General features: G+C 37.5%; 1 protein-coding gene across 2 annotated transcripts in view; it reads right to left on the bottom strand.

Annotated features, from left to right (window-relative positions):
• Positions 1 to 2,974: 2,974 nt before the first annotated feature.
• Positions 2,975 to 22,626, bottom strand: part of trabd2b (TraB domain containing 2B) — an 80,955-nt gene continuing 61,303 nt past the window's right edge. Inside the window, exons 5-7 of one of the 2 annotated variants that reach the window (XM_051117222.1) lie at positions 8,156 to 8,246; positions 4,071 to 4,319; positions 2,975 to 3,968 (exon numbers count right to left, since the gene is read on the bottom strand). In XM_051117222.1, the coding sequence (XP_050973179.1) occupies positions 3,743 to 3,968; positions 4,071 to 4,319; positions 8,156 to 8,246 (566 nt within the window). In that variant the 3' untranslated portion in view covers positions 2,975 to 3,742. The remainder of the gene's footprint in view (positions 3,969 to 4,070; positions 4,320 to 8,155; positions 8,247 to 22,626) is intronic. The other variant, XM_051117221.1, reaches the window with a different exon arrangement.

The raw sequence follows: 22,626 nt of genomic DNA, 5'->3' as shown, positions 1-22,626 counted from the left end.
GTGTTATATATAAAATTAAATAACAGAACCTGCGATTTAAATAACACATTTTTTTCGTCTACTATTCATAACTAAAATTATAAGCGAAATATGACACTGTCTTACCTCGAAAAAAACACTTTTCTTCAAAATATATAGGCTATGTTTATATTTTTACGCAGACACTTTACTGTCACCTCAGGGTGGAGGAGGTTGTGAATAATAGTGATCCCATTTCTAAATGGTTAAACTTTCTTACATATGTAAACATTATTAATACCTTTAAAAGTAAGAACTTTACTACAAGCAGTTATGTAAATTCTGTATTTGCATATGTCGCGAACATGTAGTTTATCATATTACTCCATATACACTTTTAAGCATTGCAAAGGATATTAAGTGGATGGTGGTTTATCCTTGCATGGCTCCTGCTTTATTGTCACCCACACAAAGGCAAACTAACCTCAGCGGAAACACTGTAGCATAGTCACATTATAGAACAATGATGTATTTTGTAATAGAACAAGATTATCGATGTTTTGTACAAAGGGGAGAGCAGTATTTTTTTCAAGGTGAATATTGATGCACTAATGCGTTTTCCCAGATGTTCCTTTGAAGGAACTGAAATAATAGCACTTATTTGCAATAATAAATTGTCCTTTATACCTGGTGATCTCTTAAGGAAGTCTTTCCAATTGCAGTCCCTCCTGTAAGCAACAAAGCCCCCTCTTGTTATGTGTGTTTTAGAAACATGTCCCTGAAATCTTTATTGATCAAATAGAACATAATATTGCCTGAATTTGGTGTGTTATATATGAAAGACCTTGAGTTGATAACCATTGTGTGCATGCTTTATCTTTCACTCTACTCAATTAGAGCTGCTCTAGATATATTTCCAGAAAGCATTTGAGGGCCCCAAACAACACTACACAGACAAAAGATAAGTTTTATATAAATACAATATAATATTAATTGTTAGCTAACCTCAGCCTGTCTGGAGTGTGTAGCCCAGACACGATGCTGAAACTACTCCATCTTGGTCTGGCCCTGGTGGGCCTTAACCTTGGACCATATGACCATGAAAAGGGGGGCTTTAAAGCCGAGGGGGTCCTGAAGGTGTGTGGGCAAAGTCATGCCTTCCACATTATATGCTTTAACATGGATAGCAAATCCAGCACGGTTAAACAAACTTAACCTTCATTTGTGAAACGGTGCAACTCAAAGGGCAGAAAACGACTTGTGAAAGTAATTACCGCTAGGGAAAAGCAACAGAGGGAGAGAGAGAGAGAGACACGGAGTGGAGGTAAAGAACAGAAATCATTTAAGATGAAGAGGCATTTTTAATGAGTTTGCTCAGACATTGATTTTCCCCAGTAATCTTTTATTAATATGCAGTGGGTGTTCTGTCCCCAAGCCCAGGGAGGGGTCACAGCCTGTCAGGACCCCTACTCCCTCAAATAACACCCCAAAGCCCAGGGAAAATGGTATTTTAGCAAAGGCAAACATTGTCCTGTCTTGGCTTAAGGGGCGAAATAGCTGTTTATTTTAAAACTTGTTCCACTCTGCCTGAATCCGTGACATACTTTGAAGAAGAGCCACAGGACATGTATATACAGTATAAAAGAAATGCATAAAATTGAATTTAGCTTTGCTTATTGATTTTTTTAATAGCCTAAGCTACTTGAGATGTGAAGTTGTAAATGTTTGTACTTCGCCAGTTGCAGTATTTATCAGAAGGACAAACATATTTACAACTGTGCAGAATTAATAATCACATAAAAATGCATTTTAGATAAATGAGACAGTTGAAATCAGTTGATAGGAAACAATTTGTTGATTTTGTTTCCATTATATTTATTTTTACTGTAATGAAACATGGCTTTCAAAATACTGTAATATTAAACATTTGTCGGTGCTTTCAGTTTTTTTTAAAGTGCAATAGAAAAAGAACTTCCAAAGGTAAATGCATGACACAGAAGGTTAGTGTTACTGCATTTTCTTACAGAGTACTATAAGCTTTTAGGCTATTATTTATATCAGAATTGTTTATTATAACAACTTAAAATTATATTGTTATATAATTATTTTTTAAACCCAGGATTACTGAGCGTAGACAAGCCACTTTTGAAACGTATTTCTTAATGTTGTAGATTATACTGCAACCCGTTTCATTCAGTTACAAAGGTGTTGTCTGCCACCTAGTGGCTCAAACAGGCTAGATTGATTGCATTAAATGGGTGTAAAGGGAAAGTTTATCCAACAATGAAAATGTTGTCACTTTTTAACTTACAGCATTCTAACGCAGCATTTTTTCCCCCATTTCAACAGAAAGGATAGCCTTTCAATAAAGCATATTACTAATGTAAATGCCAAGCTACAACCAGAAAGATAAAAAGTACAATAAAACTGAATGTCCATATGATTTGTGATCCATATTCAAAGTCTTCTGAAGCCATACGATACCTTTTGTGTGAGAAATATATTGAATTCAAGTCCCTCTTGACCGGTGATTTGTCCTGTGCACCACAGTTGCGTTTCGAAAAGCGTCTGTTGAGATCAGTCACATGACAACAAACGGCTTATGGCGTCACGTCTAAAGGCGCCATTTTTGAGTTGAGCGCGACCGCGATTGGTATTGCATATAGAAGAATATCACTCACCTGTCATATAGATTACTTTTATAATGCTTTTAGCTTGGCATTTAATATAACTACCCGCTTTTATTGTACAGAAAATCTGCCTGCAGATATTCTACCTGACGTCTTCATTCATGTTTCACGGAAGAAAGAAAGTAATATTGCTTTGGAACTGCGTGAGGGTGAGTAATGACAAAATGATAATATTTTCATTTTTGGGTAAAATGTTCCTTTCATTGATGTGTTAGAACAGAACTAAATACCATACAGACCATAACATTTCTGCCCCTGTTTAATAAAAACTTTTTATTATTTATTTTTTCATTTTTATTATTATTTTATTATTTCATTTGTTTTTACAATTTCACGTACTATGTAACAAATAATAACAATCAAATTATATGGTTTTGAGTGCCAGTAGAGGGCAGTATGCGTTGATTTCTCAGCTCCGCTGTTAAATATCAATGGACAGAACAAGACAAGTTTGTTTACATAACTATAACTTTAATACTTGAGAAATGCATGAAAATATACTCTTCATGAAATAATAAATATAAAATTTCTGTATGAACAAATGCACAATTTACAAAATATAAGTGTCATCTCTGTGAACTATTTAAGTTATCTGTCAGTGACCATATCACATAATAAGTTTCTATTATATAATTTAGGTGTTTAACCTTTATATCATTGATAGTTTTGGTGTAGTTTCAGTTGCCCCATTTAATTTACCCGAAAAATGCACATTCATATTTTGCTGTCTGCTTTGATGGGGCAATAGGGAACAGTCATGTGGGTATTCACATAAAAAAGGTACAATCTTAGCTGATTCTTATGAATCACCTCTGGGCAGAGTCATTGCATAAGTATAACAAAATGTTCTTGTTTTTCTCTTACTGTTATTCTTACAGACTACCATTCTGCCAGATGTAACAATTAGAAATTACTCACATATGTCTACTGCTACATACTGCGGTAACTAATTTACTGTAGGCAGACACCCAACATTGATCTAAGCAGTACCTAAATGTACTTCACTGCCATTTATTTTTTACCACAGGCAAAGTCACTCAGATAAAATTCTGATTGAGTTGGTTTGTGAGCTTCCAAGAGACCCATTTCCCTCTTCAGGAAGTGAAAAGCAGTTGTGAAATGAGACAGACCAAAAGGAAAGTCAGCGCATATGTTGTGTTTGGAGCAGCGGAGTCAAGTGCACTGGGATTTGTGGGCTGGCTGTGGGGTTTCACTCTGTCTCTGAGCGGCGTTCTTCTTTGCTGTTGTTCCTGTCGTGTTTGAGGAGGTTCCACCGTCACATAGCCATTGGTTATCCTTATATTTGAGTTTGGAGTTGTGCTGCGGTCAACATGAAAACAAAAATGTGGCTTTTGTTAGTTAAAAGCAGCTTTGAACTCCCTGTTGTTGAAATGTGGTTTCTGGCATGCGTTGTGTCCTCACCTGTCTCCTATGCGCACCCATAGGTCACTGAACAGCCGTGGTCGACTGTGTGCGTGATGGGTTTTACGGGGACGCTTGTAGCGGCCAAACTCCTCTAGCTGGCTGAGACTGTCTGGCAGCAGCATGTGGGAGAGGTCTTCCTGGCTGATCTCCTCCAGCTCAGGGGGTTCTGATGTCCATTCCGTCACTGACTCAGAGCTGCCTTCAGTGGGATTCACAGTAGTCTCCTCCACCTCAGACCAGCTCCTTCTGTGAGAACACGTGGAAGTTATAAAACTTGAGGTATGCAAAAGTTAAAATTGAAATGGTCAAAACACAAGTAGTGTATCAATACACATGCTTAAAAATAAGGATGCATTATATATGAGCACCATATCAGACAATAGAGTCTGCGTTTTCAATAACGCATCATCAATCGGCCACATTGGCAGAATGGAAAGTAAACAATGCCACTGAACAGAATAAAACTAGCATATTTTGCTAATTATTGCTGTTGAAAATGGTCAATTATTGTCACGTTTTGGGCTGTACTAATCGGTTGGACCGAGAAAAACATTTGGAGTACTATAGACTGCCAAAAGTTATAACAAATCAAGGAGAAGAGTACAAAAAACTATCTAAGGAACAAAAGGCTTTTGTGGTTGGCTAAACTAAACCAGGATTTCCAGGGCAAGAATTTTGACAACATTTGTATTTGTATTTATATTATATTTTTTATAATTTCTGGTCAGGTAGGTGAAATATTAGCTTAATATCTTAATTAATACTGCTCGCACATATCTTTGACAAACTTTAGGTCCTTCTCTATTTTATTTAGCAGCTTCCACGTGTTTTTTCCATGGTTCAGACAGCATAAATTAGCAGAACAACGTATTTTGTAGTACATTAAACATGCAATCCATGCTGTTGTATACATTTGAGTATCGCCAATATGGCCGCGTATCTGGGTAACTGATCAAACCGTGACTTAGGTGCAAACACTTTTTTTTTTAGCTTTTATCTAACGCTCACACAAATATTTAAAAACTTTTAATAATGTAAATATTTTAGCAAATCCCAAAATATCAGTCTTTTATCCTGTACATTATAATGTTGTGATGTCTAAATTTAGTTGCAGCAGTAAAAAAAAAACCTATATCAGTCTTTTTGGTTCAGAATTTTATGTTTAAATCAATGTGTTATTTGCTGTCTTTGCATTTATTTGGAATTAACTAGCAGTTTCTGAGTGAAAATGGTTTCAAAGTAATCCCACACCACATTTTTTCAGAGTATTTTTTAGTTAATTTAGTTAAGATAATTTTTATTAAAATGATTATGTATTATTAGGTAAATTAAGAATTTTACAATTAACCATTTATACCATAACATAACATATATCTTAAGTTATCAATGTGGGCCAGAATTGTAATATTGATGAAATTGAATATAAATTCAGTTGTATCACTTAAAGGGATTACATGTAGTCTTTATTGTAAAATTTGTAATTTATTTAAACTTATTTTAATTCAAATGTATTTAGCATCAGCCATTTATAACAAATAAATGAATTTCTAATATTTAAAATAATGAATTTATTCATATAAAGGTTATGTGAGAACTGGGCAGTGTCAGGAGACACCTTTGAAGTACTGGAGATAACATCCTAGCAGTGTTTCAAAAAGCTCTGGCTTAGTGTGAGTGTGTGTGGACTTCTTTGGACTTCAAACAGTGTGATATCAGCCTTTCGGCTTGCTAAGAATTTACGAAGAGCCAGTGAGGTCAAAACCACAACCTCAAAGTCTTGAGCTCCCTTACTGACATCCATGTTTAGGCTTACATACCAACCCATACTACTGCTAAATGATAGTATTAAATAATCACAACTTTTCTTTCATCAATTTTTAAATTAAATGTTAATTAAATGTTAAAGACATCTGGATACAGATTTTACCATAGTGTACCAGTAGGGCGTAGTATTGCCCAAGATTATGCCACTCTATACTTGTCACCTCCAGCTGGTGAGTGCCCACTAGGGCATATTATTGCAGTAAACATCAGCCAAAGCCGTGCACACTGGGTAACCATGACGACATTTGGTAAACCATCCTTCATTCCGAACTGCCTCATTGTGGTTAGGCCAACCCACCGTGTTTAGTATGTCCACAAAGTGTTTTGTTTGGTTTGAATCTCGTAATCACCCATATGTGCACCACAAACACACTACAGGACTGTTCTTGGGCCTCGAGTTTGTGGTTCATGAGCTTTTAGTAAACACATGTCCGGCTGCCAATGCACGTTGTTTTACTTGCACATCATATCACCTCATTTTTTTTGTTTGCTTTACCATGGAGAGAAAGTAAGCAGAAGGGAGCGAGCCTAGGATACCTGAAAGGGTTCGTGTTTCTAAACCACAGTCAGTCCGTCATTCAGCCGGTCCATCCAGCTGTCAGCTTGTTACCACAGCCACTGTCATCATCTCCAGCAATCAGAGAACCCCCCTTCACGCTCACTTTCTCTGCCTCTATTACTTCCACCACCACAGTGTGCCAAAGGAAAATGTTTGCACTAAAATTTGCAACAGGAGGTTTTTCAAATGACACTGGCTGGATGTTGTGGTGGCGGCTGGGCGCTTTGCGAGTTCGAACTACCTTTCTGGGACCATTCAATTGCTCGGCATTCTCATTTTTCCATTTGCGCCTTTGTTGGGTGTTGGAGCCAATACAACAGCTATTTAATGAGCACAACCTACACAGCCTTTGGATCACCTCTTTCCATCTCCCCTAAAGGCCTGTAGAGTAATGGTATGAGTATGCCAAAGATGAAGGTGGGTTGTCTTTGTTCGAGCAGGCATAGCACCCCTCTCTACAAGACAAATGGGTGAGGAGTGGCGAGTGCTGGTCTGGCCCACTTCATCATGGTTAGCAGGGGGAGATCAAAGGCATAGTTTAACTCTGTTTGCAGTTTAGCGCAGTAAGTGGAATATCCTCTCAGTGAATTACAATGTGCTTGGGGTTTCTATGTGGTGAAATACGATGCATTGCTGAGTCTGTGTATGTAGTACGCGTCATTATATTCTGTGCCGCAGAGATTTTGGGAAAGTTTGTTGTTTAAATAACTTCATAATTATTATGTGTGTGGGCAAGGTATTGGCGTGGGAAGAAAAGGAATTAGAGGAAGACAGAATTTCAATAGGGAGGAAAAGGTGAAGAGAACTGTCCTTTGTAAGATCCATGAAGCCAAAGAGTGTGTAGCAGAACTGTAAAATGTAGTTTCTGAATTTGACTGAGGTAGCAAACAGGATCCAGAATTGCAATTCAAATTTGAAAAAGCCTTAAAGGTTGCAGGTTTATAGGCCTTACAAGTAGATAGATAGAAATTAAGGGTTTGGAGAAAAACATTCCAGGATTTCTCTTCATATGGTGGACTTCAGTGAGCATCAATGGGTTGAAGGTCCTAATTGCAGTTTCAGTGCAGCTTCAAAGGGCTCTACACGATCCCAGCTGAGGAATAAGAGTCTTATAAGAGTCCAAAAAACAATTCATATACTTTTTAACAACAAATGCTTGTCTTGCACTCGCTCTGTGCCCATGACTTCACGCATTACCTAATCATGTTGGAAAGGTCACACGTGACGTAGGCGCAAGTAACGACCCAGTGTTAACAAAGGGAACGTGCAAAGAAAGTTAAATGCCCTGTACAAAAAAAGGTGAAACAACGATGACGGACGATTTTAAAGTTGGAGGAGAAAATGAGATGGAGTTTTTCGCCCTACCCTACCTTTTGAGTACACAAACGAAGAACTAACCACACGTGACCTTTCCAACATGATTATATAATGCGTAAAGTAGTAGACGTACATTGCAGAACTAGTGCAAGATGAACATTTATGGTTAAAGATATATATTACATGTGTGTATATAATTTTTTTTTTTTTAGAAAATGACCAATCGTTTTGCTAGATGTAGAGCCCTTTGAAAATGCAGTTTGGACCTTCAGCCTGTTGATCCCCACTGACGTCCACTATATGGAGAAAACATTAGCATTAGGAGACAATTGTTCAGTTCTGAATTTTGCACAACCCTGGTGTGAAGTGTGTGTGCACTCACTGTGTGATGGGCTCATGCGCTGGTGTGTGCTCCACCTCATAGCCCTCCTGGCGCAGGATGTCCAGCACACTGTGATTCCCCAGGAAATGACCTGCAGCACACAAGAAACAAGTGGCAGCCGTGTTAAGACGATAGGTTTCAGGTGGGTGTGTGCAAATATTAAGAGAAAGCAGATAAGTGCATGTAGTCATGGGGGTGATGCTGTCTCGAGAACCCTCCTTTTCTCTTGTTCTTGATCTCGAGGTGCACTTGTTCCTTCAAGAATGAGGCCATATAAAATGCCCCCGTGCTACTGTCTCTCCGCCTTGGCTCTCACATATAATACACTCATAATTCCTTCACTCTTGAGACATCAAACGCACGCGCTCCAGCGCCACGCTGATGAAAGCTGTTTCACTTCTCCGCACAGCCGATAATCCCGTGTGTCACTCAACCCAGCAATAAGCGCTAATACAGCCTGACCTCATCGCCTCAGCATGCTCTGCGAGCTTATTAACGGCACGCTGAAAATCTTCAAGGCTGTCTCTTTTCATGCTTCTTTATCATCATTATTTTGCTGATCAGTCGTGAAGACAGAGCAGGGGAGGGGGAGCGAGGGGCCCGCGGCGCTTTCTTGGCCGCCAAGTTCAAAGGCTGCTGGGGCGACTGGCACAGAGCGTGAAGAGGCTACCGCTGAGCGTCGGTCAGATCAGACGGCCAGATTACGCAGCTACGCCCTTCGGCATGGTGGGAAGAAACAGGCGGCCCATTGAGGCGGTTCCGTTGTGTTCCTCACCTCGTCTCCCATCCCAGTGCCAGACTCAGACAGCTTCAATGACACGGCGGCACGATCAGCAGGATTTCACACCCACATCCTCTGATTAATGTTCATATTAAACTCTGTTAGAATGTACTTTTATGGAAATTTTGAGTAAAACAGCCATGCTTCTGTATTCTGCGTGTGAGGTCGAGCGGTTCGATTTATGTGCTGTATTTATTTGCAGGGTTCCAGCCACATAAATAACCGACCGCCGGACAGAGCACTCTCACAGACGTTTGGCTACTGAAGGAAGTAGTTACTCGAAAAGCATTCAGTTACTAGAGGAAGTAGTTATCTTAGGTTTCAGCCTGCGGTGAGGAGCGGGTGGTCACCTGGCTACCAAATTGGTGAGGTTTTTCTTGTTTGCGACTTTTTTAGGCAGCATGCGGAGGTCCTTTGGTGCATTGGAAAGATGGCATTTACCAGTTAAATGCATATGGGTGCTACAATCAAGTAGTAATTACATGTGGGAAGCTCATAGGTGTTTGGCTACTGGAGAAAATATAGTGAGGGCATTAGATGCAACGTTGATGATAAATTAGAAAGATTTTTTTTTTAATTAAAAAAAACGCAAAAATGCATGTACAAAATACAATAGTAATGCGTAATTTCTATAGAATATATAATGGTTCACTATACAGCACTTTCATAAAATGAAAAGCATTAAAAAGCAAAAACACACCTGATGCACATTCTTTATTCATTATTTTTTAAAGTTAAAAATAATGGTTAAATAGGTAATCACGATTATTTTTCTCAAAAATAAAACCACTATTATTGAAAACAATTACTGTCATTTCAAATCTTTTAACATTTTGTCAGACTTATTGCATTTTCATATAAGCACAAATCAAGAAAACAAACAATTTAATTGCAGCAAACAGCATAAATAATCTCAAAAGGACAGACAGGCTTTATTACACTTTTATTTGAGCAGACTATCTCAATAAAGAACACTAAACTTTAGGGCTGCAACAACTAATCAATTATTATTGATAATGAAAATAATTGACAATGATTCTCATTATCGATTAGGCGGGTCTGCCCACAGTGCACGTCCAACTTCTATGGACAAAATGCATCTAAAAATAGAGGAAACTGAATGAGATGCTGTGGGAGAAGTATGTGATCCAAGCTGCCCAAAACATGAGAAATCTTTAATATAAGCTTTAAGCTACTACATTAGCGTTATGACTTGCCCTGTCAGGCGCTTTGACAAGATGCATGTTCGTCCTCAGTGCAAAAACTAATTAAATTAATGTTTAAAAGTCAACATGTAGTACATGTATTTTATGAAAGTAGGAACTGTAACATTTGCTGTTATCTGTGAAAAAAGGCAGAAAAAGTAGTCAAGCACTTTATGTTTTTTTCCCAGATACACAATTACAGTCAGGAAGTACATAAACAATGCCAGCAAGAATGCAAGCTGTTATGAAAGGCATAGGAGGACATTTTTGTTATTATGTGAATAAATACTAGCCTACTTAGTTTATTTGCCCAATAAATGACAATAACATTTTTAGATTCCTAAAATATTTGTGTGTTCTCTTTATTATGACAGGTGGTCTAACAAACTGTTAAACACTGTTTTCATAGCATTCATTTGACATGTTTGTTTAAAGGACATTGGGCAGAACGTGGACGTGTTTTTTGTCAATAAAAAAAAAGAAAATGTAGCTTTTTTCTGTCCAATTAATCAAAAAAATGATCGGTCAACTAATCGATTATCAAAATAATCATTAGTTGCAGCCCTACTAAACTCTAATTTACATGTTAGCCTGTGTTTTCAGCTTATCGCCGCTTTTTCAGTAATGTACTGAATGTAATGTTCAGCAGAGAAAGCACATGCATAGTTGCCAGGTTGGGAAGACTGAAGTCACTGTCACACAGGACTGAGTATTCAAAATTTCTTTGTACACTGCAATGGTCATAATATGACGATATATCAGCAGCATCCTTTTTGAAAAAAATTTATCCAACACGTAACAAATAATAATACATCTAAAATATAAAAACATCAAATCTACTTCCCTGCAGCACCGCAGTGTTAAATTTATGTTTTTTTCAGTTACGGGGTCATGCTGTGACATAATCGATCTACTGTTGGTCACATGGTTTTACGGGATATGAATTCCAGTGAAATCTGAAACTTTTCGCACCAGTCTGATGCATTTACATGCATATGAATGGAAGTCAAAGGAACAAAAGGTTACCTTAAGTAAACCTTGTGGAGGCATATTGGCAACCCAAATGCAAAATTAAATGTTTTAGGATAAATAACCAGAAAGAAATATTGCAGACAATTGTTTAATAAACTGAAAGCAAAAATCGTGATCACGATTAAAATATGTGACCCTGGACTACAAAACCAGTCATAAGAAGCACAGGTATATTTGTAGAAATAGCCAAAAATAGTCAATTTTTTATTTTTCTTTTATGCCAAAAATCATAAGATCATGTTCCATGAAGATATTTTGTAAATTTCCTACCGTAAATACATCAAAACTTAATTTTTGATTAGGATTATGCATTGCTAAGAACTTGTTTTGGGCAACATTAAAGGGGATTTTTCTCAATTTTTTTTTTTTTTGCACCCTCAGATTCCAGATTTTCAAGTAGTTGTATCTTGAACAAATATTGTCATATCCTAACTAACCACACATCAATGGAAAGCTTATTTATTCAGCTTCAATGTGATGTATTAATCTCAATTTCAAACAGTTGACTGCTTTTGTGGTCCTGGGTCACATATGATTGATTATGCAGCCCTATCTGACGTCATAATTACGACTCCGACTCATAAATATGAACTACCCAGCAGAACTTGAATGCACCATTACTGAAGCACTCTGCTAATGCAGTGAGGCAGGCGCATACTTCGAAACAAATCAGTCTGAACTAATCTCTTGCTCTCTTTCTCTGTAGGCACCCACACCCAAAACACTGGCACATGATAAATAAATATACACGCCCAGAAACAAACAAACACATGCTCCGTACACAGACTCGCAGCTCAGCGAAGGCTGATACAGTTCATTATGTACATTTGTGATGTTTATTTTGTAACCGCAGTTAGCATATTCCGATTACCAAGAACAAACTGCTGTTAAGAAATCCTGAGAACACAGCCAGTACGCGCAGGCCTTAAACAAATCCATTTGAGGCTTAGCAAAAGCTCCTGGGTTTTTGCTAGTTATGCCCAAAGCCTTCCATCCAAATCACAGAGACTGAGACAGGTGCAGTGACTGTCAGTTCATTCCCTCTCAATCAGTGAGAATACAGCACATGTGGTGTTTCCATCACTGGAATCTGAGTATTTGTTTTTCAACCCAAAGCACTGTTGGTAGAGCATGACATTAACAAATCCAGTGGCTACAGGTTTGGTTCCTAGGGAACATGCATACCTTGAATTCAGTGTAAGTGGCTTTAAATAACAGCGTCTGCCATATTGATAAATGTGAATGTTTGACTAATGTCCTTATAGCCCAGCTTTTACTGTAATGTGCAAATCTACAGCTTAAACTATGTGCTCTCTCTCTCTCACTTTCATCAGACTTGTTTCCCTTTTTTTCTCTTGGGGTAATTAGGGCTCTCAATCATTTTATAGCAGGACTTCTTTGGTGCATTTATACTTTTTCCAAACCCCCCTCTCCTCTCGCCCCTTCATCGTACTCAGAAGATGTACTGTGAATGGTTCAGGGGTTGGTTTGAGTATTTTGGGTTGTGTCCAAATATGTCAGCACCTTCATGATACATGATACATGACACACACGAGCATACATACACATAGAGCCAACATTTTAGGCTTGTGAGCAGTGTTTTACACAGCAGATTTTTTTTTAGTTTTAGTCATAGTTATTGTCCGTTTAAATTTTGTGAATTTTTAAAATATGTATTATTTGTTACAGCGGGAGTCTGTGTCTCTCTCACCTTCCCTGAGCCCACTGAGTTGTAACAGACCCCCTAAAGCATGCTGGGAGTTTGGTGGGGGGTTATTGAGAATGAATGAGGGAAAGTCATGTGAGAGGAGGCAATGCCTCCATCGCGATATGATCGGATATGGCTAGTAATGATCGGCTGTGATTGGTTCATGTGATAAATCCCACCTCTTGTGCTTGTGCGTGTTCGCAAATCAGTCTGAATGAACAATATAATGGCATTAATGGGAAGACTAATTTAAAAAGTAAGTAAAAAAAACTCACACACTTAATTGTAACCACTGTGTCAAAATCAAACTTCAAATGGCCTGAAAACATGACCTGTTTTTTGTTTGTTTGTTTTAAACTTATGTTTATTATGAAAAAGAACAGTTAAATATCAGTTCAGAAAATATATAATTGTTTAAATAAAACATATTGTTTAAATTGTTATTGCCTTGAGTAATAAATGTAAAATGCTTAAAAATACTAAACTGTTTAGATTTATACTTGGTTTTAATAAACAGAATGGCCTATTAATTAGATTGTTAATATAAAAAAACAATAGATTTTATAGATATAGATAAGTAAAGTTTATTAAACCGATAAAAAAAAAAGTTAACTGTGACATAAATTAACCTTTTTTTTTTTTTTTAAATGGACTAAACATACTCTGCGTAGTTCTTCTAAAAGCATTGTTAGTGCATCAATACATTGCAGTATTTTTTTTTTTGGTCATACAGTATTTTTGAATAATTGTTTTAATTAATAATCATAATAAAAATAGTTTAATTATCATTTTATCATATTTTTTTTATCTTTTTTTTAAAAAATGCAAAACAAAAACCCTTTGTCGTACTGTAACATTTTCGTCAGTAGCTGAGCACTGTTGGTGTATGTTTGTGTAACACGATGAGAAATCAAACATGCAAATTGACTGATAAACAGTTCACACACAATGGGCCTTATTGCTAGTCTGCCAACAAACAAATTATTCCTCAGCGAGAGGGAACAGTTGAAAGAGAGGAGAAAGCACATATAGTCAGACTTATGTTATGAAATTGAAAAGTATTGTAGGCCACCAGGCTGCCTCTGTCTTTGATCATAGTACTACTTTTGTGTTGTTTTCCCTCTGCTTGCTGTCCATTATTATGAGCATGTGTGCATTTGTGGCTGTGTGTGTGCCACGGGATGCTCGAGGGAAGCCTCTACCCTCTGACTCATTCATTTTTGCTTTCCAACGCTCAATCCCCCGTGATTACCCTACAAACGACTGACCTCTAATGCAGCACAGCTCTGTCTAATCCACACATACATACTACCTTCTGCAAGTTTTTAAAGCAGCAGGAAATCTATAAATCTCAACATGGTCTCTGAGTCAACAAACCCTCCGTGCCGCCCCGGGTGTACGCGAGAGTATATGACCCACAGATCAGCGAGGAGAGCAGCTCTCACACCTCCTATAAATCTCAGAGCAAAATCAGGAAATTCCAGCCCTCGGGCCATCCCCGGGATCTGAGCTGAGCTGGGAGATTAGTGAGAATTAAGGGGGTGCTTCTCTCTTTTACCTGTCCAAAGGGACTCCTCTGGTGGTAGTTCAGCAGACTCCATAATGAGGGGACTTTCGCTCTCTGTGGTGTAAGGGTTCGGGGAACTGGACTGGACTGTTTTAAGGTCTATTTGGGGTTCAAGGGTTTGATGCAGAAACATTAAGACTGTTTCCTTTATGGTTTTAAATATTTACATTTCTCTTACAGTGAATGTGGGGTGGCAGGCAAGCAGATTTACCAAAGAGAGAGCGAGAGAGAAAGAGAGAGAGTCAGTACAATGATTGGGGACATTTTCGCAGTTGGGGAAATTGAGGAAAGTAACAAAAAAGGGGGAGAAGGAGCGCATTAACAGTCAAAGTTCATGGGGGTTAAAGCATTTAGGGGAAATTGCCCCTACAGTTTGTTTTAGTTTCTGACAGATGGGGTCTCTACTTCTGTTCTTGAAATGCTAAAGTGGCTTTGAGAAAAAGCGGGGATGACTGAGGAAAAAGAAGCCTTTCTTGCACATAAACACACATGTAATGGTGCGTGTACACATACTTCCAGAGCAAAAACGTACATTAGTATTGACAAGGTGGTGCAGAACTTGTGTGTGTGTGTGTATCTCTCTCTCTTTCTCTCTCTCTATATAGGGGCATTTACTTTGAGGAGGCAGTGTCTCCTAACAAAGTTGGATGAGAAAAAAAAAATCATATTATAATAATAAAACTGCAAATATAAAACTATCCAGCAGTGACACTATGGGGAAAGTTACAGCGTGCAGTGAGTTTGCTGGGAGGTAATTAAGAATGAGTGGGGAAAGGCACGTGAGAGGAGGCAATGCCTCCATCGCGATATGATTGGATATGACTGGTTATGTTCAGCTGTGATCGGTTCATATGATAAATCCCACCTTAGGTGTGCTCGTTCCGTGTTCGCAATGTAATGGCGTTAATGGGAAGACTAATATAAGAGTAAGTAAACAACTCACACACTTAGATATCACCACTTTGTAATGTCAAAATAAAACTACAAATGGCCTGAAAACATTATCTGTGAGCAATCAGTGACCAGTGGGCTGTAACGATATTAAAATCTCACCATACGATGATATCTCGTTATGAAGTCCATTATACAATATTTATTGCGTTTCAAAAAAAGACAAAAGAGGAATTGGAAAGAAAACGGAAATTTTGTACATTTTAAAGTTAAATTCTTTTATCTAATGTACTTTGAGAGTTCAAAATTAAGAGCTCCAACCCATGTTCTTAACTAAGAAAACTTAAGTCAGAAAAAAGCCAGTGATTTGTCTTGTACCTGAACTTTGGAGGGGATTCAATTCCTCTTTTTATTTGTGATATACTGTCTCAGTCTAAATTACGTTCACACTGGTGCTTTAGGAAGCTAAACAAATTAGGATATAATAATAATAATAGCACTGACAGTAATAGCCATATACTGTAAAACAGTTGCACTGCAATATAAATGAAAATGAATATTTCATGAGTATATTATTTTTGCTTTACACTACAGTATGGAAATTTCCTAATTTCTACACTTTAAAGAGATATTTTACATTTTGGACTTTTAGTAACATTACCTATTTAAACCGCTAGCTGTCAGCAATTCATACTGCACTTTTAAGCTTTTATTTTGGAGGAAACGACAGTAGAGCTTTTATTTTGGTGAAAAAAAATCCAGCTTCAGTGAAAACAGGCTTACAAAAATGCGTCTCACTACAAATCTAGTGAAATGCTGTTATCATCTGCCATGAAAATAAAGCATAACTGGTGGCCGTTGTGTTCCAAAATATGTGCTTAACTCACAGCACATGCACTAAACCAGAAGAGAGCCGTTCTGAGATGCGAAAAACATTAGTTCACGAACTGATAGCCTGATCGAAGTGCTCGCTTCGCTTTGTAATGTGCAGTGAAAACAGAAGGGATTTAGCCATTGCGTTTTTGGTTTTAGTCCATGTCAAATCATAATGCCCAAAACACATCTTCTTATGTTAGTTGACCTTCTTAGAATAAGAATAAGTGTAGAAGTGCCCGGAAGACCTATCGTTTCATATCGTCATGTGACCACGATAATATGAAGAAAGTTTTGCTATCGTGATATCACGATATTGATAATATCGTTACATCCCTAGTGTTTACCGAGCTTTGATGACTGATGATCTGAAAATAAGTTTCTGAAAAAAGAACAGCTGAACATCAGTTCATAAATAAAATATCAATTGTTTAAAAAATATATATATTTTTAAATTGTGCCTTGAGTTATTATTTTCAACTTGATCTCATGACAACCTCATGAGTACCAGTGGGAACTTTTTCGCAAAACACAAAATACATAGCGCCATGTACGTTTTGTGACATTTTCGATGTTAAATGTCCACTGAGTGGTGCTAAAAGAGTGTTCGGATTTTTTGATGAACAGTTGAACGTACATTTGGTACGTTTTATGTGACATTGGTTTTGTACTTGTCACCGCAGTTCTCACTTTAATGTCTATTTTTCAATCTCTCATCTTTCAGCTCTTTCATCGTGAGTCATTTTTCATGAGATTCGTACCCAAGGATTCCGCATCCTAAGTCAAATTCTGTGCCGGCTGAGCTACCGAGCAAACTTGTTATGTCTGGTGTTGTGCCCATTTTCGCCCCCCCCCCTGCCAATTATTACCCACTGTCATTGAAATTGCTACATGATTGCCTAATCCTAACCCAAGTGCTCACTGTTTTACTGCCTCAAGTGTTCATTCCTTTTGGAAACGGCAGTGATATGTAGTTATTAGTACGTATTTCGCATCTTGTGAAAAAGTTCCCACAAGTACATTTTCGTCATGAGATCAGGTAGGTTATTTTGGGATAAATGTAAAATGCTTAAAAATGCTTAACACCTATATTAATTACATTCTTAATGTAAAAATACAATATAGATTTTTATTCTGGTGCTGTATGTTTATTTAACCAAGAAAATGTAAATGGGAAATGAATGTATTTAATAATAAAAAAAAACTTAAAAATGTAAAAAAAAAAAAAAAAAAAAAACATTTATGTACGTATGCACATATATACGTTGTTATATTTTCACATTTTTAAATATCAATGTGGTTGTCACTCCCAAGACTCCCTGACTTTGTTGACTCTGTAATAATTCCCACAGTTCTTTTCTCTATTGTAAAGGGACACAAGGTTGCTTAAATAATTCGCCTAATAAATCACAGACTCTGTCTTGGAGTGCATCCACATACTCTTTGAATGTGTATGTGTTGGCTGAAATCACATGCGCAGGTAAATGCGTCTGTGAAAGTGCATTACAGTAAAACTGTGTGTGGGTGGAGAGAGAGAGAGAGAGCATGTGTTATGTGTGTAATGCGAGCTTAAATTCCATTAGCACTCAGATCAGTTGTTTTAGTAGCTAATGAGCCGTGTAATGGCAGAGTCTGATAATGAGCTCTGCTGATCTAATTAGTGCTAAGAGTCACTTTAGCATCTGCACAAATGTCCTCAGAGATGCAGACCAACACAACACCGCAGCTCAAGACAAACTGACTGCTTTCTCCAGCGTCCCGAAAGCCATTAGATTTGATTGCCATTTAATAGTTGAGCTTTTTTTATTGTGTAACCATTTGGATTAGTCATTTAATGACTTTGCCATTGAGATAAAACACTTCCTGCTTGCCTTTTGAGTTTGACAAATGTTAATCTGATTTCCATTTATACCTTATATTATATAACATTTCTTAACAATAAGAGGACCAATGGCAGTGGATATTGTGTCATGTTGAATTGCTGGAAGTCATTTTTTAAACTGATTGTCAAGCTACAAGGAATTCTGCAGTCAGGCTGTTTTTTGCATCCCAGTTTAACTGATAAAAATCCACAAAGGTCTTAAACAAACCATCAGAATGAACTGATGCACTAAACTGAACAAGCACTATTTCGCGAATCCGTCATCCACAGCAAACCATGCCAATGTCTTATTTCACTGACTTTGCATAGTTTACATGGTATAAGGTATTTTAACATCATCTCAAACCGCAGGGGCTTCTGATACTGTCTTAAGTAACTGATGCTTCTAATGTGGCGTAAAGAACCTTGGGAGTGAAGTGTACGCCGTTTATGCACCAGAAAAATGTTCATGGTCCTTTGAAGCTATTATTTTTGAGTACTTCTGTTAGGAATGACACTACAACGACCACCACAAACAACTGCAAAACACATGTGCTGAGAGTTCCTCACCACACACAAACACACGGGTGAGTGATCACATTCATACAAACACAGTAAGACATAAACACTGGCCCGTGTGCTTACTGGAACTGACTGCATTAGTGCTTTAGCGCCTGTGATATTAGCTTTGTCGTTTATTAGTGTCATATGCATGTCAAGTCAATAGCTAAACAAATTTGAGGCTATTAATGGGAAGACAAATGCTCCCTATCATGCAGATTGTGTATTAAAGAAGAGAATGGTGCCTGGGCTGTGGCCATCGCAGGAAATTCCTAGGGATGTTTTCAATAAGAGCACAAAACTCTACGCAGCACAGAGGAACCAGACAAATGAGAACCTGCTGAAACGCCACACACACACTCTCCTTGCTCAGCAAACAGCTAATTATATGCAAGTGAATATGTTTATAAGGCACAATGATTTGCATTAGTCTACATGAAAGTTTAGAATCATATGACGTAATGGTATATATGTTGTGTTGTTTTGTGTAAAATTTATATGTGATTGTCGGAGGTTTGTTAATGGATTACTAGCGGATGTGAAATACTGATACCACAGTTTGTGTTGTGTGATCTGTACCGTAAACAGATGTGCCATGGTGGCGTGTTCCCACTTATCATCTGACCTCTTATGCAACTGTGCAGGCTCTCTCATAAGGTCACACTCACAAAAGAACAAAGCAAAACAGATGAAAGAGAATTTTCTTATGAAAAACAGAAATTTTCACAAAACTGACTAAAACGAAGTATTTGCTTTACTACTCCAAACCAGCAGAGAGCAGTAACTTCTACTTGTGTTTCTACTACAGCAGTTTAAAAGAGTAGTTCACTCAAAAAAGGTATAAAAATAGTAATGCACCCTATCTATTTTCTGTGCATGTTATTAAGTTGGTTTGAAAAAGCCAACTTGCTGATCTGCTATTTTAGCTGCTGCTTCTTCTGAGACTAAATTTTAAAACTGTCTTCTCCTAGAGCTTTCAAGCTACAACCTTTAAATTCAGACTGGTCTGACTCTGGTTGCTATATCTTTTCCAGCTGATCCGAGTTTCGAAAACCTATCAAAACCACCCAAAAGCTAAGCTGGCTGGCTGCTTTGACTGGTATCCCAGGCTGGTTTTAAAGTGGCTTTTTAGCTGATCAGGCTGGCCTTAGCTGGTCAAGCTATGAGACTTGCTAAAAGACTTACCCCCGGTTTCACAGGAAAGGTTTAAGCATAGTCCCAGACCAAAATGTAAGTCTGAGCTGTTTCAACTGAATGAAACTTGCACTGACTGATCTTAAAATATATCAGTGTCATTGTTTTGTCTTAAGATAGACACCAGAAATGGTTTTTTTTCTAAGGCACATTTATAAAAATTACTTAAATGTCTTAATTGAACTATGGCCTAATCCTGGCTTAGTTGAAGCCCTGTCTGTGAAACCAGGCCTTGCTGTCTTGTCTATTTATAGCTTATACCAGCTAAGAATAGACAACCAGCTGGTTTTAAATGACCTTTACCTGTTTTGTTTTGTGTTGTTTTTTTTTTTTTTTTACTGAATCAGATGCTTTTAGCTAGATTTTTTTTCAATCCCTGCTGAAAAAAGAAACAGCTAAAACTAGCCTAAGCTGGTTGGCTGGTCTTAGCTGGTTTAAGATGAAAGTACCTGGTTTTAACTGGTCTCCCAACCTGGCTAGACTGTTCAAGCTGGTTTTAGCTGGTTGTTCCAGTTGGTCTCCCAGCCTGGCCAGCTAAGGAAGTGGCCAAAACCCCTCTAAAACCAGCCTGCTGACCAACTAAGACCAGGCTGGATGATCAGCTAAAACTAGGCTGGTTTTAGCTGTTTTTTTCCAGCAGGGTCTTGGTTAAATCATGCTAAATCATGCTAAAAACTGTAATGGTAGCAACATGTTTTTAACATGCTATTCATAGCAACATAATAATCATGTTAGAAACATGCCAGAAACATGCTAATTATGCTAAAAACATGTAAACAACATGCTAGTAACATATTAATCATGCTAGAAACATGTTAACGACATGCTAATCACATTAAAAACATTCTAGCAACATGGTAATCATGCTAACAACTTGTTAATCATGGCTGGACATGCCAGAACGTTGCTAACAACATGGTAATCATGTTAAAACATGCCAGCAACATGCTAATCATGCTAGAAAAATGCTAGCCACAATCTCTCTATCTAAACTTTAAACTTTTACAACTGCTTTAAACTTTCAGTAGAGGCTTTTTCAAGCTAACTTCAAAGTTTTTTTTTTTTTTTTTTTTTTTTACTAACTTTAGTCATCTAGTTGATTTTATTGTAAATTAATCATCTATTCATGTTTCACTTTTAAACTGTGCATATGTTTCATTTAAATGTCATCACTGTGTTTTCCAGTGAAACAACAGATTTCCTTCTGGCGACATATGCTGGACTTATGTCTCCTTCATGTGCTATTAGAATTATTGTTAATATGAATTTCCCATTCCCATTTGGAAATTGGACATGAATGTTTTCTTAAGTCATATTTAGAACTGGGAAACTCTGACTGAGATAATTTGATACCTGAGCTTGCATTCAGATCTGCCTCCATCCAGTCCATAACTAATGGATAGAACCAAGTCCCCAGCCTACATTTTGATTTCTTAGACACTTTTCTAAAAATCTGTTTCACTTGGATGCACATCACAATGCAGAAAACAAGATCTGACGCTACTTCCATTACATTGTTTTCATGCGGTTCCAGTGAATTTTTTATTTATTTATTTTTTTAATAGAAGTTTAAGTTTTAAAAGCACTATAAAAGTTTCAGAAAAGTTGTTTTTCACACCTAAACCATTGGTTACTAATAATTGTTACTGTCACTTGAGATGAGTGAAGCATCAAAACATTTAGTTCTTTGTAAACTGTGTCAGTTTATGATTAAACATTAAATTCAAATGAATGATTCATTAAGAAAAGTAAAGGGAGAGCACATTGGAAAATGTATAGAAAAAGTGCCTTTTTGCATCAGTCCATTTTTTGTAACTGCACTGAAAAAAAAAGTTTCTTCTTTTGTGTGCCACAAAAGAAAGTCGTACGGCTTTGGTACAACATGATGATATAAATGACATACATGATGACAGAATGTATTTTTTCTTCGAGTAAACTATCCCTTTAATAGCTAGGCATTCGGTTTCCACAAACTGTGTTTTTTCCAGCTATACATTATGTATTATGAGAGTCAGGGTTGAGGGTATGTGCGAGTGCACATGTGTGTGATTTCCCAAAAGAGCCTTGTAGCCTGTGCCATGGGGCTTCCTGTAGAATCAGAACATGCTATTGCAAAGTCTAAAAAGCAATGGTGGCAGGTTTGCTGTGAAGCAAAGATGGATGGCCTGTTGAAACCACTTTACCAGTACAGCGTGTAGTTTAATCACCCCTGCAAAGACACGTAGAGCACTCTGGTAACTGTAGAACCCTCCGACCCCAGGTTTACATTTGTTCATTTTGCTTTCTGTCAGTAGTTCTGACTAGCTTCTGGATGAAATGAAGTGGAACTGTGAGTAACTCAAACAAGATCTCCAAGTAACAATGGTTAGGGAGAGGCCTATCACACATATTTGTCACAGTCATTATCTTTTTATGATTTTTAAACTCACTGTGAAAAAACTGAAAGGACAGCATCATGTTAAATTCGACTCCATTAACACATAAATCGACACAGTTTCTAACACACACACATGTCCCGTAGAAAACCTCAGACTCACCCCATCAGTGCTAATGAGCGACGCACAAACATAAACATGCGCTCATACATTCACCATAGCTTTCCCTCAGGACCTGGATGCAGCACTCAGGAAACATTAGCAGCATTAGCTTGGAATGCAAATTAAAACAAACAGCTCACACTCTCGCAGATGAAAGTAGCTGTCAGTCCTCTAACTGGGTCTCATTCACTATTAAATGCGTTCAAGTGTTTTTAGTTACACATGTACCAAAGGTTATTGTGCAAAATTTTCACCAGATTC

This window comes from Labeo rohita, chromosome 8 (assembly GCF_022985175.1).
Source record: "Labeo rohita strain BAU-BD-2019 chromosome 8, IGBB_LRoh.1.0, whole genome shotgun sequence".
Classification (NCBI taxonomy): Eukaryota; Metazoa; Chordata; class Actinopteri; order Cypriniformes; family Cyprinidae; genus Labeo; species Labeo rohita.
This window is presented reverse-complemented; position numbering and strand designations above follow the sequence as displayed.